The sequence below is a fragment of the Xyrauchen texanus genome, chromosome 44, assembly GCF_025860055.1.
Source record: "Xyrauchen texanus isolate HMW12.3.18 chromosome 44, RBS_HiC_50CHRs, whole genome shotgun sequence".
In the NCBI taxonomy this organism is placed as follows: domain Eukaryota; kingdom Metazoa; phylum Chordata; class Actinopteri; order Cypriniformes; family Catostomidae; genus Xyrauchen; species Xyrauchen texanus.
In genome coordinates, this window is record NC_068319.1 from 3,602,865 (window position 1) to 3,621,724 (window position 18,860).

Here is an 18,860-nt window from a genome sequence, read left to right on the forward strand (position 1 = left end):
AGATTCGTGGGCGCTCTGACGTCGTTGAAAATGTTCGTTCAGAATGCTTGGTTTTGTGAACTATATATAAAGGGGCCGCAAAACATCCAGACATGTCGACCGGTATCTTTTTGCCGACATAACACAAGTAGTGTATATCCTCATGAAATCTTTTAATATATTATTATATAATATTATATAAACCATAATATCCACTTCATCAACTCACCTGGCACACCAACAATTTCAGATACCTTTGTCCACGCAACGTTTTTTAATTTTATTTATATCCCTGTAAGCAAACATGTACAGATCGTATATTACGGGAAAACCCACCACAGCAATAATTAGTTTCTCCTCCATTTTGTCTTCGGAACTAATGTTTGGTGTGAACCAAAGTTTACACGGTTGTGTTGTCTAGACTTCGCTAGAATGGAGCACTTCTATATTCCAATAGGTTGACGCCGAACGGCATCAAAGCTCATTACAAAAAGAAAAAAAGTTGAAATCTGAAATATCTCTTCTCTCATTCTTGTCTTCAGGCGGCGTCTTCAGCTCTCAGCAGTCTGGGTCATGTCTACACAGCGATTGGCGACTACCCCAACGCCCTGGCCAGCCACAAGCAGTGCGTCCTGCTGGCCAAACAGTCTAAAGATCAGCTCTCTGAAGCCCGGGAGCTGGGCAACATGGGAGCCGTCTACATCGCAATGGGCGACTTTGACAACGCCGTTCAGTGCCACGAACAGCACCTGGGCATCGCCAAGACCCTCTGCAACAAACGGGAAGAGGCACGTGCCTACAGCAACCTGGGGAGCGCTTATCACTACCGTCGCAACTTTGACAAGGCCATGTCCTACCACACACACGTGCTGGAGCTCGCCCAGGAGCTGGAGGAGAAGAGCATTGAGATGAGGGCATACGCAGGGCTGGGTCACGCCGCTCGATGTATGCAGGACCTTGAGAGGGCAAAGCAGTACCATGAACAACAGCTCAGCATCGCTGAAGGCCTCAAGGATCGTGCCGCAGAGGGCAGGGCTTCATCTAACCTGGGTGAGAGTATAGAATGAGGAAGTCATTCAGTTTTATTTAGTGGAATATATCTATAAACATGTTTTGTCATGCTGTGATTTGCCTTTTAGAAATTATGTATGATAATTTTATTTTCAACTTAATGCTTTAATTCATCAGTCATCTGGGAGGAGTACCTGCCTCTCACAGCTGCATTAAACATCACACGGTGAATAAGAGTCTATGAAACGTACGCTGTAAAAATTTAAGCCATCTCATTCTGACTTTTATTGCTCCAATCTCACATTCCCTCCCTCTGCCGACACCCACTCCATCAATCTGATCCGAAACGCTTCGTGCTCTCACATAAATAGATGAACTCTCAAAGAAAAATTTTGCCACCCAAATGCTAATATCAAAACTGATAACAGAGACTGGAGCGCACTAGATCACACTAAATATGAGAGGACAAATAAGGTGTTATATAAAACTAGATTTTACATTCTAATGTGAGTGGTGCATCATGTGCAATAAAAACACTGCCTCAATGCTAGAGTGAATAGTTGCCATGATGTTTTGAGTGGTTTTTAGCACATAACAATGTGGTTGCTAGAGTGTTCTGAGTGTTTTACCGCACTGCTACAGTATGTGGTTGCTGTGGTATTCTGGGTGGTGGGTAGTGGGTTCTGAGTGTTTTTAGCACATAGCTATGTTGTTGCTACCTGATCTAGGTGGTTGCTAGGGTGTTTTGGGTAGTTGCCAGGCTGTTGTGGAGTGATTGCTAAGGTGTTCCGGGTTGTTTTTAGTACATAACTTACATAAGTTAACATACATAAGTTGTTCTGAGTGTTTTTTAGCGCATAGCTATTTTGGTTGATAGGGTATTCTGGGTGATTGCTAAGGTTTTATGGGATGGTTGTGTGCAGGGTAGTTGCTTGGGTGTTGATATTTGGTTGTTAGACTGTTTTGAGTGTATTTAGCGCATAGCAATGTGGTTTCTGGGGTGTTTAGGAGGTTGCTAGTTTGTTATGGATGGTTGCTAGTTTGTTATGGGGTGGTTGCCAAGGTGTATTAGGTAGTTGGCAGGCCATTGCAATGTTTTTGCTTAGTTATTGTGAGTGTTTTTAGCCCATAGCTAAATTGGTTGATGTGCTATTCTTGGTGGGTGTTAAGGTTTTGTGGGGTGGATGCTATGTTGTTCTAAGGTGGTTGCCAGTGCATTGCTATTTGGCTGCTAGGTTGTTTAGAGTGGTTGCTAGAATGTTCTAGATGGTTGCGAGGGTGTTCTGTGGTGTTTGCAAGAGTGTTTTAGGTAGTTGCCTGGCTGTTGCTATGTGATTGTTAAGGTGTTCCAAGTGTTTTTTAGTGCATATCTATGTGGTTGCTAGGACATTCATGTAGTTATTAGGGTGTTCTGAGTGTTTTAGTGCATATCTATGTGGTTGCTAGGGTGTTCTGAGTGGTCGTGAGGGTGTTTAGGTAGCTGCCAGACTGTTGCAATTTGATTGCTAAGGTGTTCCATGTGTTTTTTAGTGCATAACTATGTGGTTGCTAGCGTGTTCTGAGTGTTTTTAGAACATGTGGTTGCTAGGGTGTTCTGGGTTGGTGCCAGAGTATTACTTTGTGGTTGCTAGGGTTTTCAGGGTGGTTGCCAGGCCATTGCTATGGATTTGCTAAGGTGTTTTGAGTGTTTTTAAGCACATAGCTATGTGGTTGCTATAGTGTTCTGGGGTGGTTGCTAGTGCATTGATATGTAGTTGTTAGAGTGTTCAGGGTGGTTGTTTGGGCATTGATATGTGGTTGCTAGGATGTGTTTGGTGGTTGTTAGGGTGTTGATATGTGGTTGCTGGGATGTACTGGGTGGTTGCTATGGCATAGATACTTGGTTGTTAATGTGGTTTGGGTGGTTGCCATGGTGTTACTGTCCAGTTGCAGGGGTGTTCTAGGTGGTTTCAGGGGTTGCTATGTGGTTGCTAGGGTGTATAGGATGGTTGATTGCCAATGCGTTGCTAGTTGTCTTACAGTCTCTGCCTGTGCAGAGATTTGTGCCAGCCTGAAGTGATGATGAATTTGCGTAGTAACACATGGAAGTCGTCTCTAGGGTGATCTTTATGGCCTGTGAAGCTTTCATGATAAAAAATCGGATTTTTCTTCCCATGTTTGTGTGTCTTTGAACAGCAGTTAAATTCATGTTGAACGTGTTTAAGATCAGATGAGCTAATTTGAAAGAGGGAATATTATGAGTAGGTTACACCTGGCATCTCTTAGGTTTTTGCTCTAATAATCAAGCTTATTGTTTAGATCTAATAATTTTGAATAGGAGGCAGAGATGAGACGCGCTCGTTGTGAGTAATATATCCTCTGTGGACCCGTGTTGAAAGTGCATGGCTGACAGATGGTTGCCCCCCTCCCACCCCCACCCCCCAAACCAACCATCTCCACACTGTTTGTCTCTCAGACCAGGACAGGGAGCAGCTCGATTTGATCGATCGGAATTATTAATAGCTGGAAGGGGTGAAAGAATAGTAGCGCTTATGAAATTAACGATCTTATGCAGTGCTTACAACCGAACTACCTGACAACAGCAGTGCACAAACTGATCATGTTGCCAAAGCTGGATTTTGAGAATGTCAGCAAATATTTAATGGTAAACCAGCCTTGTTTGATTAAAGGTTTAACATGTTTGCTCATACAGTTTAAACCCGTTGACAAACATTGGTCTCGACAAACATATCATTGATATTTTTAAAATATAATGTTTATCTAAAAGATCAGTAACACTTTACAATAAGGTTCTATGTGTTAGCAGTAGTAAATGTATTCAGTGTCATTAACTAATATTTATAAATGCTGTAAACAATACTGTTCATTGTTAGTGCAAGTTAATTTATGAAAATACAATTGATCCTTGTTTGTTCATATTTGTATCAAGTAATGTATATAAACCTTATTGTAAAGTGTTACAATCCAAGTCTAAATTTTTTTTTCAGTTTTTTACTGTATTATAAACAGTGCTTTGAGTTACTGCTGTGCTTACCATACCAAAATTTCAGTAGTCCATACTAGTACCAGCTAAAATGGATAATAAAATAATATAACTTGCACAATGCGGCAAGTTGCAACATTGCAAACTAAATTCTGCTTCATGCGGTGCCTATCAACATTAATATGTTTTTTTTTATTATTATTGTTAAAACATTGTTAAAATGTACATCGATCTCACTTCTGCCCACTGATAGTTCCACAAATGAAAAGAAATAAAGTTGAACGTACATCAATCTCACGCATAAATAGCATAAAGCAGTTCTGCCCACCGATAGTTGCAAAATGTTTTAAAAGTTGAACGTACATCAATCTCACGCATAAATAGCATAAAGCAGTTCTACCCACCGATAGTTGCACAATTAAAAAAAATATATAACGTACATCACTCACACATAAAGAGCTTAAAGCAGTTCTCCCCACCGATAGTTGCGCAATTTTTAAAAAGTTGAACGTACATCACTCTCACACATAAAGAGCGTAAAGCAGTTCTCCCCACCGATAGATGCGCAATTTTTAAAAAGTTGAACGTACATCACTCTCACGCATAAATAGCGTAAAGCAGTTCTACCCACCGATAGTTGCACAATGAAAAAAAATATATAACGTACATCACTCACACATAAAGAGCTTAAAGCAGTTCTCCCCACCGATAGTTGCGCAATTTTTAAAAAGTTGAACGTACATCACTCTCACGCATAAATAGCGTAAAGCAGTTCTCCCCACCGATAGATGCGCAATTTCAAAAAAAGTTGAACGTAAATCACTCTCACACATAAAGAGCTTAAAGCAGTTCCGGCCACCGATAGTTGCGCAATTTAAAAAAAAGTTGAATGTACATCACTCTCACACATAAATGCCGTGAAACACTTTTGCCCACCGATAGTTGCGCAATTTTTACAAAAGTTGAACGTAAATCACTGTCACGCATAAATAGCATATAGCAGTTCTACCCATCGATAGTTGTGCAATTTTAAAAAAAAATTGAAAATACATCACTCACACATAAATAGCATAAAGCCGTTCCACCCACTGATAGTTTTGCAAATTAAAAAAAGTTTAACATACATCACTCTCACGTATAAATTGCATAAAGCAGTTCTGCCCACCGATAGTTGCGCAAATAGTGCAAAATCTCTAAGAGTTGACACATTTCTTCCATCGCTCGGTATCAGTGTTTGGTGTATCTGATTATAAAGATATTATTTACAGTAATCAAATAACTGTTTAGTCATAAAAAGTAATGTAATACGTTACATTTTAAATGATTGTAATCAAATGACAGTTAATGACTTTATATTAATGTAATTTCTTTTAAGTACATTACATACGCTAAACTAATATGTATAATACATTAGAAATATGAATTCATATGCAAGTCTGTTAGCATTTCTGCGACAGCTGAAGATTGTGTGACAATGAATGAGGAGGAAATATAGACATTTTGAATTTGAGCGGAAAACAAAAAGTACCGTATTTTCCAGAATATAAATCGTGTTATTTTTCATCAACTGAAAGGTCTTGCCACTTAATTTATATATAACTGATGTCGGCCGGTCAATCTCACATGCACCGAAACAGATGAAAACATCAGTCATAGAGACGATAGAAGCATTTTAAAGTTGCCAAATCAGAATATTTTGCCTTTAATTAATTTATACATTGCAAAGAGGGTTGCAAATATCAGAAATATCCACCGATAGACAGTCGCTAACGTTAATGAATGAATAGGATACAACAAGCATAGTGTTTTACTTGCAAACACGGTTTATTTTTGCACAGTATAGAGTTACTGATGTTATAAACAGATGTTGCACACTTGTCGCATTTCTTTCATGAAACATAAACAGAATATGAGAAACTGTTACACACGGCTAGTTAAAGCAAATTCTCATTTTTAAAACAAGCACATATGAGGTGCTGTAATCTTCACATGGAAGTCTTCTCCCAGGTCCTTATGACTGCCGCATGCAACCTTTGTCAGTGCGACTTATACAGAGATGCGACTTATCTGTGTTTTTGTTTGTTTACTCTAAACAACGCGATTTTGACCAAGAGCAACTTATAGTCAGGTGTGAATATATTTACGGAAAATATGGTAACTTAAAAGTAAAATATTATGAATATTATTACACTCTATTATTAAGTATTGTGTTTACTTTTTAGATGAAGTAACCAGTAATCTGATTACATTGTTAGAGAAGAAGTAATAGGACATTTGTAGTGGATTACTTATTTTGAGTAATTTACCCATCACTGCTCGGTATATATGATCATACCGCCCAGTCCTAATGTAATTCGTTAAATTGATTCATAATTGTCGTAGGCATACATTCGATATTTTTCCGCCACGGCTAGCTTGAAGATTTTTGAGCCGATATCTTGCTGGCTTGAAATAGACTCGGTACCATCGGTAATATAGAAAGACTGGAATTTTTTAGATTTAGCGAAAAACACAAACCTGTGTCCTTCTCGCTCTAATCAAAACATGTTTCCATCATCTCTACGCCAAGCAATCAGCTTACACCTTGTTCCTCCTGTTTCACTCAGGTGTGCTATGAGAGTTTAGCTTTAGCGTTCCATCGCGACTCATATTTTATTAAAAGAGGTTTTGAGTTTGGTTGTACTTGCGATATTGAAGCCCTGAGCAATGTGAATTCGATCCTTGTTGTGATAGTGCCGAGTAGGCAGTAACCAGAGGCTTTTCTCTCTCGCATTTATGACCCCACAGGCCATAAATGCACTTCCCACTGTGGTTACCGTCTCCAGCGTGAAAAGACGAGGAGATTGATGTGGAGAGTGTGTGCGTATTGGCTTTAGCTGTGTGTTTGTGGGGTTTTGCTGCGTGTGTGTGGGATTTTCTCTTGTGGTTTTAGCACATTACACGTTGTTGATATGCATTTCAATGCCCCATAGCTGTAGGCAGGATATTTCTGGTTTATTCAATTTCGTTTTCTTTAGATTAATACTCAGAGTCATTTAAGCTTGAGAGGTGCTTTGGAACTAATGCTCCTCGCTAATGTAATGAATAGCTTCTCATATAGTCAGTAGACCAACATTTTAGCTGTTTATTGGATAGCCTTTTGGTCAATAACTTTATGTAGGTGTCAAATAACCACTTTCGCTCTTTTGCCTTTGGCGTTGCTTTGACAGTTGTACCAGTGATTCAAGCAGGGTCACATTTGAGGCAGCCAGTTATTTTGTGCTGTATCCAACATGCTGTGGCAATGCAAGTCTGCAAAAGCACTCCAAAAACCACCAGGGATATAGAGGAAACACTGGAAGATTTCAAAATAGATCATCATTTGTGAAAAACCATCTCAACACTGACTGATGTTAAAGGAAAAGTTCACCGTCATTTTCTAATAGTTTCCATTTTGGGGTGTTTATCAACAATCTGTTAATGGTATGAAACACTAACCACAATCTGCTGAACTCGAAGTGGAAGCCGAGAATAAACACAAGCTTTTCCGAAAGACTTCATGCGAAATTAATGCATCTGGCAAAGTGTTGGCAGCCGCTTGTGTACCGCAATTTTTCGGCTACTTTACTCTGTGTCTGAAGCCAACAACAAAGCTGACCCTAGACTCGCAAGAAAGTCTGCCATTTGTTTGTCCTCAATCTCCCTAGAGCCTTTCGACTTTGAGCTATTAAACATACAGCAGAATATCGGGCTTAGTGTTCAACTTTTCAGACATTTCAATGGATGGAGACGAGACTGGAATGTTTTTGGGATAGGCAGAAATCCTAACAAAGGAAAATAGCTGTCAAACTGACATTACTGCTGAAATATTGCTGCAGTTGTTTTTATTTTCTGTAACACAGCTTTTTTTTTTTTTATGAAGCCGACTCACAAACAATCTTGTTTTCTGTTTAGTAACCAGTAGAGTATCATTTTGAGGTGAAGCCTGTAAGAGCGGTCGTTTGTTGTCGCCATCCAATAAAGTGTATCGGTGACCGCCTACTTTTTAAAACCTTTTTTTCAGAAAGATACAGCAGGGTTATCCATGTCAAATAAACCAAATAATCAACCAATTTATATTATTTGTTGTCAGGACCATTTCTAGATGATGCACTCCAAAATATGTGCAAATCAGACAAAAGGTCAAAGACAATTTAGGAAAGGTAATTTGGTTTCCGGCCATTGAAAATGGCATAAATTTGACAATTTACATTAAAAATGACTAGAGAAAACTTCTGAAGTTATTGGCACTCCAACTTTGAAAACGCAACACAAAAAGTAGTTCTCCAATGTTTGGACTCACACCATTGGCATGTAATGCAACAAGGGGTGCTGAAGTCAGCTGGTTTTAGTAATAGACCTACTTATCTCTGTGTAAAAATGAAATAATGACCATGCCACCTTTCTAATGTACGTTTTTGACCCCCTCTGAAAATAATGGATTACTCCGTAAATATTTTTTCATGGCATTTAATATTTTGGCTTTCACTGTTTTTAATGTATTCCTGTCAACTATAAAAAATATAAAAAACTGAAGTATTAAATTTGGCTTTTAAATACAAATGACCTTTCTTTTTAAAAGTTAAAGTCACATGGTGCATTCAAGTCCTCCTAAAAGGTTCGTATTTATGAGATCAGAAATTGTAAATAGGATTTTTGAGTGTTTTCAAGTGATTTTTTTTTTGGGAAAGAACGGACAAGTTTTGCCATTTCGTATTTCTTTCTCTATTTTTCACTTATTAGCGAAGGCAGGAAGCTTTTTTGCACCAATGCAACAAAATAAAGAGCAAAGCCACGCATTAGGTGTGTAATTACTTCTTTATCCATTTGATCATTCTAATGCCACATATTATGATAGGAAATGTAGTTGTGTTGAAAACACTTGGCACTGCATAAACCAGCTAAATGAGTCTCATTTTCTGGCAGGTTTTATGATTATTCATCATTAACTGGTCAATAAATGCATAACTGCACAATCAGAGTAAAACTGAATTATTACCTATTTTTTTCAGCCATGATTCTTCAATTGACACGCCCCCAACTCAAAGAAACTCCCAGGTTACCCTCTTGTAACTGAAACTTTGTGGTGAATGATCATTCCAACATGACTTGAATGTGCCAAGAGTGATTTGTGGCTTCTGTGGAATGTGTTTTATGATCATACAACCATTTTGAGGTCTACATGTTTCATGCATGTTTAAAAACTGTCAATATTTGCATTACACAATTGTGACATTATATCAGAGTAAAGCTGTCGATTATTAAATGTACCATATTAAGAATTGAACACGTATATAATGACTGCTGGTTTCATTTAGTTATCAAAATTCAGTCAGAGGAACACAAGCTTTGATGGTGAGTCTATACTAAAGCTAATTCATTTGCATTGTCACAGCCGTTACCAAGAAGGGAACACTTGAAAAGCGACAGCTATGTAATGAGTTCAAGTAGGACGTTCTCGGGTACAAAATAGAATAAAAAAGTCATAGCGTCCCAGTCATTTGGGGTTAAAGATTGTTCCATTTGAAGATTAAATTACTAAATTTCACATGCATTCGGGCTGAACTTCTGCCTGGGGAGGCGAGTATTTTTAATGTTTGTTTGAAGGGCTGCCCATCACATGTTCCACATAGTGAAGTATCAAAGCCGAATGACATCATCAAAATCCCACTTGTGCTAATGTAGGCAGCGGCTTTAAGAGCGCAGCCTGTCCTTTAGCTAAATACTGCAGTGTCGGTATTATTATCCATCCCTTTTTCCATGCCGCTGAAGAGTTTTTAACCTTTTCACTGACCTCCGATCAGCCCCAAATCCGTTTCCCCATCTCATGCCACCCTGATATTGGCTCAAAGGAATTAACTTCAGTGATGGGGCCCATGTGTATTCTTGCAGTGTCCGCATTCGGCCTTGTAATCTTCTTAGCTGACCTATCAGAGTGCAGATTTCTTTGTTTTGTTGCCGTGATCATATTCTTCAAGAGTGTCGAAAAATCTAAATATAAAAAAAAGGGTTTTCTTTTCTTGTTATAAGCATGAATGTCACCACGTTTTGTTAGATTTCTCTCAATTCATAATATACACTCACCTAAAGGATTATTAGGAACACCTGTTCAATTTCTCATTAATGCAATTATCTAATCAACCAATCACATGGCAGTTGCTTCAATGCATTTAGGGGTGTGGTCCTGGTAAAGACAATCTCCTGAACTCCAAACTGAATGTCAGAATGGGAAAGAAAGGTGATTTAAGCCATTTTGAGCGTGGCATGGTTGTTGCTGCCAGACGGGCCGGTCTGAGTATTTCACAATCTGCTCAGTTACTGGGATTTTCACGCACAACCATTTCTAGGGTTTACAAAGAATGGTGTGAAAAGGGAAAAACATCCAGTATGCGGCAGTCCTGTGGGCGAAAATGCCTTGTTGATGCTAGAGGTCAGAGGAGAATGGGCCGACTGATTCAAGCTGATAGAAGAGCAACTTTGCCTGAAATAACCACTCGTTACAACCGAGGTATGCAGCAAAGCATTTGTGAAGCCACAACACGCACAACCTTGAGGCGGATGGGCTACAACAGCAGAAGACCCCACCGGGTACCACTCATCTCCACTACAAATAGGAAAAAATTTGCAAGAGCTCACCAAAATTGGACAGTTGGACATTGAAATGTTGCCTGGTCTGATGAGTCTCGATTTCTGTTGAGACATTCAGATGGTAGAGTCAGAATTTGGCGTAAACAGAATGAGAACATGGATCCATCATGCCTTGTTACCACTGTGCAGGCTGGTGGTGGTGGTGTAATGGTGTGGGGGATGTTTTCTTGGCACACTTTAGGCCCCTTAGTGCCAATTGGGCATCGTTTAAATGCCACGGCCTACCTGAGCATTGTTTCTGACCATGTCCATCCCTTTATGGCCACCATGTACCCATCCTCTGATGGCTACTTCCAGCAGGATAATGCACCATGTCACAAGGCTCGAATCATTTCAAATTGGTTTCTTGAACATGACAATGAGTTCACTGTACTAAAATGGCCCCCACAGTCACCAGATCTCAACCCAATAGAGCATCTTTGGGATGTGGTGGAACGGGAGCTTCATGCCCTGGATGTGCATCCCACAAATCTCCATCAACTGCAAGATGCTATCCTATCAATATGGGCCAACATTTCTAAAGAATGCTTTCAGCACCTTGTTGAATCAATGCCACGTAGATTTAAGGCAGTTCTGAAGGCGAAAGGGGGTCAAACACAGTATTAGTATGTGTTCCTAATAATCCTTTAGGTGAGTGTAGTATTGTATTGTACTTCTGAAGTAAATGTATCTTGTTTTAAGGATTTTTACAGATTTTTTACAGGAAAACTAGGCAAAAATACTGAGCATGCCAGCAATTTAATTGTGTAAATGATTCAGTAGTTTATGTCATTTGTACCCATTGGGGACAGATAACAGCTTTAAAAACTGCGGGGAGTATTTATGTATTTACAGTGTAGAGTAGAATTGTTCAGCTCAGCATTTCTATTCTTATCTTAAAGGAATAGTTCACCTTAAAATGAAAATGATGTCATTTACCCACTCTCATGTTATTCCAAACCCATATGACTTACTTTCTTTAATGGAACACAAAAGGAGAATATTATGCAGAATGTCAGCCTCAGTCACCATTCATTGGCATTGTATGGAGAAAATAATGCAATGAAAGTGAATGGTGACTGAGACTAACATATTGCATTACATCTGCTTTAGTGAACCACAGAAGAAAGAACATCATAAGGGTTTGGAACTTACATAAGGTTGAGTAAATGATGGCAGAATTACATTTTTGGGTGAACTATCCCTTTCAAGGTGCAGTATGTAAGATTCAGAAACCCTTGTTATTAATGACACCTGTGGCTGTTAAGTGAACTGCAGCTACCTGTTGCTCTCTCCATAGGGACCCGAGCGAGCGAGCGAGTGAGCATCAGCCAAAACAACGATGTAACGTACAAAGAGGCTGAGTGTGATTCGTATTATATTTGACTCTCCAGTGCTGGAACAGGGTAAAACATAGTGTGGATATCGGTCTGACTATGCAAGACTATAATTTGAAGTAATCACTTTTCTTTGCATGATGCATTTACTGCATTTATACGATAGCCTATATCGGCGTAGATCAATTTAAAAATGTTTTTTATTTTTTTGGGCTTACTCTGTGTTTGTGTGGGAGTCGGTGTTGTGCTGGATTCCATCTATAAGATAATGTTGCCTAGTGTTGCAGTTTGTTGTCGCTGTTGAATAGCGGAAGAGAAGCGATTACTGTCTGAGGCAAGGCTCTCAGGAGCGTGCATAAACGTCACATCCTTTGGATATTCCTGGCAGAAGCGACCCGCTCCCTTCACATGAAAATCAGTCTACAGGATGTAATAGGAAACGCAGGAAGTCCGGGAAGGTCTCATTTTTTAAGTTGCGTTACAAGCTCTTCACACATTGGCCAAAAATAAAGGCAAATATTACATGAAAATTGTTCATATTTGCACCTTTAAGGTAGATGTTTAGGTTGTGTTATCATTGCCTATTGTGTTTTTTAGCTTACAGTCTGCAAAGCAGACAGAACTATTATACACATCAAAAACGTACTGGCAGGACCAATCATTTGAAAACAGACCTGTTTCTCTCATCAAATATTTTTTTCCCTGCACAAACAATGCCATGTGTGTGCTTGCACATTTCATTGTTGACGTCTCAAAGGTATCATTTTCAAAAGCGCTTCTATCACTCTCGCTGCTCGCTGATAAATGAAGAATCATGAGGTTAAGTAATCATAATTAGCCACTGAAGACTGGGGCAATTTTAGAAGAAATATTTGTGAATAGAAAGTTGCTCTAATGGGCCATTGGTGTCAGGATACCAGCATGGCACAGGATATAATTGGATTTACCACATGCTGGTAATTCTGCCTCGGCACATGTGTATTGACAGTGAGCAGATGGGAAACCCCTTGCCCATTTTGATGCCCCCTGTCATATTCTGCTTAGACACTCAATGCCCCATGGTTGAATCAGTAGACCAAAAGATTTCCTTCAAGATGCCATTCATTCTATCAGCAATGGCTTCACCTGGCTTGAAAAAATGGCTTGCAAGTTTAAAAACCTTGACGTTTGAAGGTATTACAGGCCCAAACAGTCAGAAAAACAGACAAAAATAATGTAATATAGACAGATAAAACATTGGATGGATGGATGGATGGATGGATTGATGGAAAGAACGATCGACAAAAAGATACAGACTGACTGATTTATTGATTGATTGATTGATTGATTGATTGATTGATTGATTGATTGATTGATTAAAAGTCTTGTGTGTTTACATTTGAACAGTTTGAGTTTAAAATCACAAACATTCCGTGTCCCATTAGAACATTCTGCCAATGTAAGTCTATGGTATTTTTTTGAATTTTCATAATTTGTTACGGGAAAACTTTAAGTGCGATCAATTAGGAAAGTCATAGCAACCCGAGTCAGAACAGGCTGTAGGTCTGTACCAAGTTTGGTGGATGTAGCTTGAAAGCTGTAGGAGAAGCTACAATAAAAATTTTGGAATTCTGGAAAACCCCTAAAACAGTTCTGTAGAATAACAGTATGTGTTTAAGACAACATTATTTTGTGCTCATAATTTATGTTTACTTTTATTTTATTTGCATGTAGCATTGTTTTTTTTCCCTTGATGTCTGTGACCCAATCTGAACAAACATGTCACCTTTTTTTTTTGGACCCACCAGTTGAGAACATTGCTCTAAAAACTGTCATCTTGCACACTTATAGTTTTCTTTGGCATATTTTCCTTGGCATCTCACTTCCAAGGAACAGGGCTCATTTTCGAGTCAGCCGGCATCTTCGACAATTACACCAACGTCGCCAATGACTTCCCAGTTTTGCCCCCCTGACACATCTTGTTTTCCGCTCATCCCAGCAGTTTTCATGATCCTAGATACTCAGTGAACAGTGCTCTGTTTTTTTTAAAGGAAAGGAACGATGTTGTGGGAGCCAACTGGTGTGGACCACAATTAATGTTTCCCGCTGCTGTTGCCCACAAACCCATTTTCCATCAAAAGTATTCATTAGCCTTTTCCCCACCTTTCCACTCTCTGTTCCACAACTTTCCCCATTGAGACTTTCCTCGTACTGAAACCAAAGAGGCTGGACTTTAGTGTTATGTCTGTAATGGTAATTTGATGGAAAAGGGGTGAGACAACAAGTAGGGGGACCCATATTTGCCAAGACTTCTCTCGGGTCAGAACAGAACTGGCTGTTTTGATTGTTATCATTATATATCGCGGAATGAGACAAAGCATGTCAGGTCAGATCAGATCTCCTTTTTTAAATAAAAGATACTTTAAAGGCTTCAACACTTTTGCTCAGATTTTAATTTATTTCCATTTGGATGATTTGCTGGAGATATGTTGAAGAGCAGGACTGACTTAAATGCATAGCTAATCTTCAAACTCAGATAGCAGATAGATGAAGATAAATTTGAGATTTTGAAACATTCTTCTGTATTTTCCCTTACAGGAATCATTCACCAGATGAAAGGGGATTACGAAACTGCTCTGAAGCTGCACAAGGCTCATCTCTCCATCGCCCAGGAACTAAATGATTACGCCGCCCAGGGCAGGGCGTATGGAAACATGGGCAATGCTTACAATGCCCTCGGTGCTTTCGACCAGGCAGTGCGCTACCACAGACAAGAGCTGCAGATATCCATGGAGGTGAATGACCGTGCCTCGCAGGCGTCAACTCACGGGAATCTTGCAGTGGCATACCAAGCTCTCGGGGCCCACGATCGAGCATTACAACATTACCAGAATCATTTAAATATTGCTCGAGAGTTGCGAGACATTCAGAGCGAAGCTCGGGCTCTGGGCAATCTCGGAAATTTCCACTGCTCCCGAGGAGAGTTTCCACAAGCCGTACCCTACTACGAGCAATACCTACGACTTTCAACAGACCTCCAGGATATGGAGAGTGAGGGCAAGGTCTGTCACAATCTGGGATACGCACACTACTGTCTGGGCAACTTCCATGAGGCGGTGAAGTACTACGAGCAAGATCTGGCACTTGCAAAAGATCTCCACGACAAGTTGAGTCAAGCCAAAGCGTACTGTAATCTGGGCCTGGCATTTAAGGCTCTAGCCGACTATGCCAAGGCAGAGGAGTGCCAAAAATACCTTCTCTCCTTGGCGCAGTCGCTTAACAACTCACAGGCTCGATTCCGGGCCTTGGGAAACCTCGGAGACATCTTTCTCTGCAAGAAGGACGTTCCTGGAGCGGTCAAGTTTTACGAGCAACAGTTGTCCCTTGCACATCAAGTCAAGGATCGCAAGATGGAGGCTAATGCTTACGCTGCATTGGGCGCAGCCTACAGGATGCTACAGAAGTATGACAAGGCCTTAGGGTACCACACCCAGGAACTGGAGGTTTATCAGGAGCAAGGTGACATCCAGGGTGAGTGCCAGGCTCACGGACATCTAGCTGCCGTCTACATGTCCCTCGGCAAGTATACAATGGCGTTTAAATGCTACGCAGAGCAGCTTGAGCTGGGCCAAAGATTAAAGGACCCCAGTGTTGAGGCCCAGGTCTACGGTAACATGGGAATTACTAAAATGAACATGGGTGTAATGGAGGAGGCCATTGGATATTTCGAGCAACAGTTGGCGATGTTGCAACAGCTCAGTGGCAACGAAGCCGTACTGGATCGAGGTCGCGCTTATGGTAACCTAGGAGACTGCTATGACTCGCTGGGGGATTTTGAAGAGGCTATTAAGTATTATGATCAGTATCTCTCAGTAGCACAGAGCCTAAACCATATGCAGGACCAAGAGAAGGCCTACAGAGGTCTGGGCAATGGACATAGGTAAGATGTGGTTTATTTTGTTTATTGTCTTGTGTTATCTTTCAATTAACCTTATAAGAGACCCAGAAAATATTTGAACACTTAAAGCCATTTTTTGCAATTACTTTTAATCAACTGGTGTCACAGTGATTTTTAGTGGATGTATGAAGTTCCTCAAGTTCACACAGGTGTCCTAGCAGAGTAACCACATGTGGAGTTCAGCACATTATATACAATATATATGAACACTTTCTACTAACATTGACAACCACAGAACTGCAGAATGTTTCCCAATATTCAGATGCAGACTCACATTTTTCAAGAATGATTGAATATACATGTAAATACTCTACCAGTCAAATGTTTGGACACAATTAGTCATTCTTTATTATTGTCTGCATTTTAGAGTAATAAAAGTAATACAAACTGTAGAATAACACAAATAGTAGCTTGGAAATTACATTTTCCAATAAATCACACAGACAGACAGACAGACAGACAGATCGAAAACAAATAGAATGACAGACAGATGGACAGACAGACAGACTGACATCAGATAGATAGACAGACAGACAGACAGACAAACAGACATCAGATAGATAGACAGAGAGACAGACATCAGATAGATTGACAGACAGGGGCGAAAATTTCATCAAAATGTTGGGGGGGACAATAAACATAACAATTCTCAAGAGAAATTTTTGAAGGGGACACCAAGGTTTTTTTTGTTGTTGCCCCGTTTGCATTTGTATTATTTTATTTCTTAACCAATTATTTTAAGAATGTATCATTATATTATTTACAATACACATATTTTAATGATATTTTAGGGGGGGACAACCCTCAGATAGGGGGGTCATGACTGACTGACAGATAGACAGACAGGCAGACAGACTGACTGACTGACAGTTAGACAGATAGATAGACAGACAGGCAGACAGACAGACATCAGATAGATAGACAGACTGACTGACTGACAGTTAGACAGATAGATAGACAGGCAGACAGACAGACAGACATCAGATAGATAGACAGACAGACTGACTGACTGACAGTTAGACAGATAGATAGACAGACAGACAGACAGACAAACCGACAGACAGACATCAGATAGATAGACAGACAGACAGACAGACAGACAGACAGACTGACTGACTGACAGTTTGACAGATAGATAGACAGACAGGCAGACAGACAGACAGACATCAGATAGATAGACAGACAGACAGACAGACTGACTGACAGTTAGACAGATAGATAGACAGACAGGCAGACAGACAGACGGACAGACAGACATCAGATAGATAGATAGATAGACAGACTGACTGACAGACAGACAGACAGACAGACAGACTGACAGTTTGACAGATAGATAGACAGACAGGCAGACAGACAGACATCAGATAGATAGACAGACAGACAGACAGACTGACTGACAGTTAGACAGACAGACAGACAGACATCAGATAGATAGATAGACAGACAGACTGACTGACAGTTAGACAGATAGATAGACAGACAGGCAGACAGACAGACAGACAGGCAGACAGACAGACAGACATCAGATAGATAGATAGATAGATAGACAGACAGACTGACTGACTGACTGACAGTTAGACAGATAGATAGTCAGTCAGACAGACAGACCGACAGACAGACAGACATCAGATAGATAGACAGATAGACAGACAGACTGACAGACAGACTTGTGGACGACATGACGCGTTCTAAAATTAGAAACAATTGTTTTCTATTAAGGTTTGCCAAGCTACAACCCAAATCATTATAAAATACCCTTTTACTCACCCTCATTCCAAACTCTTATGCTATTCTTCTGTGAATATAAAAAGTCATATCAGTTTTGAACAACAGGAGGGTGAGTAAATGATGATTATTCATTTTCAGATGAACTGTCCCTTGTAATGTAAGATAAACAAAAAGGATAACACACAGACTGCTTTCTGTTGGTTAATCCACTTGGTGCAGTAATTCAGATGGAGTTTGACTGCTAAAATCTTTGTTCTGCACACATCCAGACACTCTTGCTTCTACACAAAAGCCTCAGTGTGATCCGCCATACATCCATTTTAATTAATATCCAATCAGCCTTTAAGCTCTTCAACTCCCATCACAGAGTGGATTCTGCTTACCTGCCCCCCCCTCCACTAGTACATGGGCATCCAGATATGATGAATGGTTTGCTGCAGGGGCCTGTCAAACCTTGATGCTGCTGTTTTTGTGGCTAGAACCACTCACAGCTCGCAATGAGCCGACCTCATATAGTGTGTATCATCCAAACCACAGTCCAACGGGAAGGTAAATTACACTGTCAGTTGTGACAATGCGCTTGGACTCCCCTCAGTGGAGAGCCCTTGCCGCCGATACCGAAGAAGGATCGGACAAGAACCTCATTAAAGGCTTGTGTTAAAAGCTATTTGTTTCATTTATATTGAAATGAGGCAGGTCCTTTCAACAAGAATGATGTTGCTGTAATTTTAAGCGACAGGACAACAAGAGCTAATGATGCATTGCTTTTATGCACTCTAAATAGTGAGCGTGTCCCTGGATTTGTTATTCCGCAGGTACTGAACTGTGTTTCAAAGTCCCTGTATCCCAAAAGGATGCGAGAATATAAGTGTCATTTTTCTTTCTAAATGAAGTTGTATTTAGTTACAACCATCTATGAGTTTCTCAAATCGCTCATATTGATCTAAAAGCATGTTGTCTCATATGATTTCCCCAGATTCAGTATATTAGCATCATTAAACTATCCTGTCACTGCTGTATTTTATGATTCAGTTTCATGTGAGGATGTTGACGTTGAAAGGAATATATAAAATGCCAGAAATCTCTAAATTTGATTCCTAAATTAGTCATGACAAATTAGTGATTATGTTACTCTTAGATTTGAATAAACCACAGTCTATACTAGCATTTAAGTATAGCAGTCTAGTACATAAGCTAGGTAAGGTGTGTTCCAGTAATTTCACCATGATTAAGATTAGTT

General features: G+C 39.9%; 1 protein-coding gene across 3 annotated transcripts in view; it reads left to right on the forward strand.

Moving 5' to 3' along the window:
- The window catches only part of ttc28 (tetratricopeptide repeat domain 28), a 319,989-nt gene that overhangs the window by 255,393 nt on the left and 45,736 nt on the right, over positions 1 to 18,860 (forward strand). For all 3 annotated transcript variants that reach the window (XM_052117308.1, XM_052117309.1, XM_052117310.1), the window contains 2 exons: positions 522 to 1,029; positions 14,533 to 15,874. In XM_052117308.1, the coding sequence (XP_051973268.1) occupies positions 522 to 1,029; positions 14,533 to 15,874 (1,850 nt within the window). The remainder of the gene's footprint in view (positions 1 to 521; positions 1,030 to 14,532; positions 15,875 to 18,860) is intronic.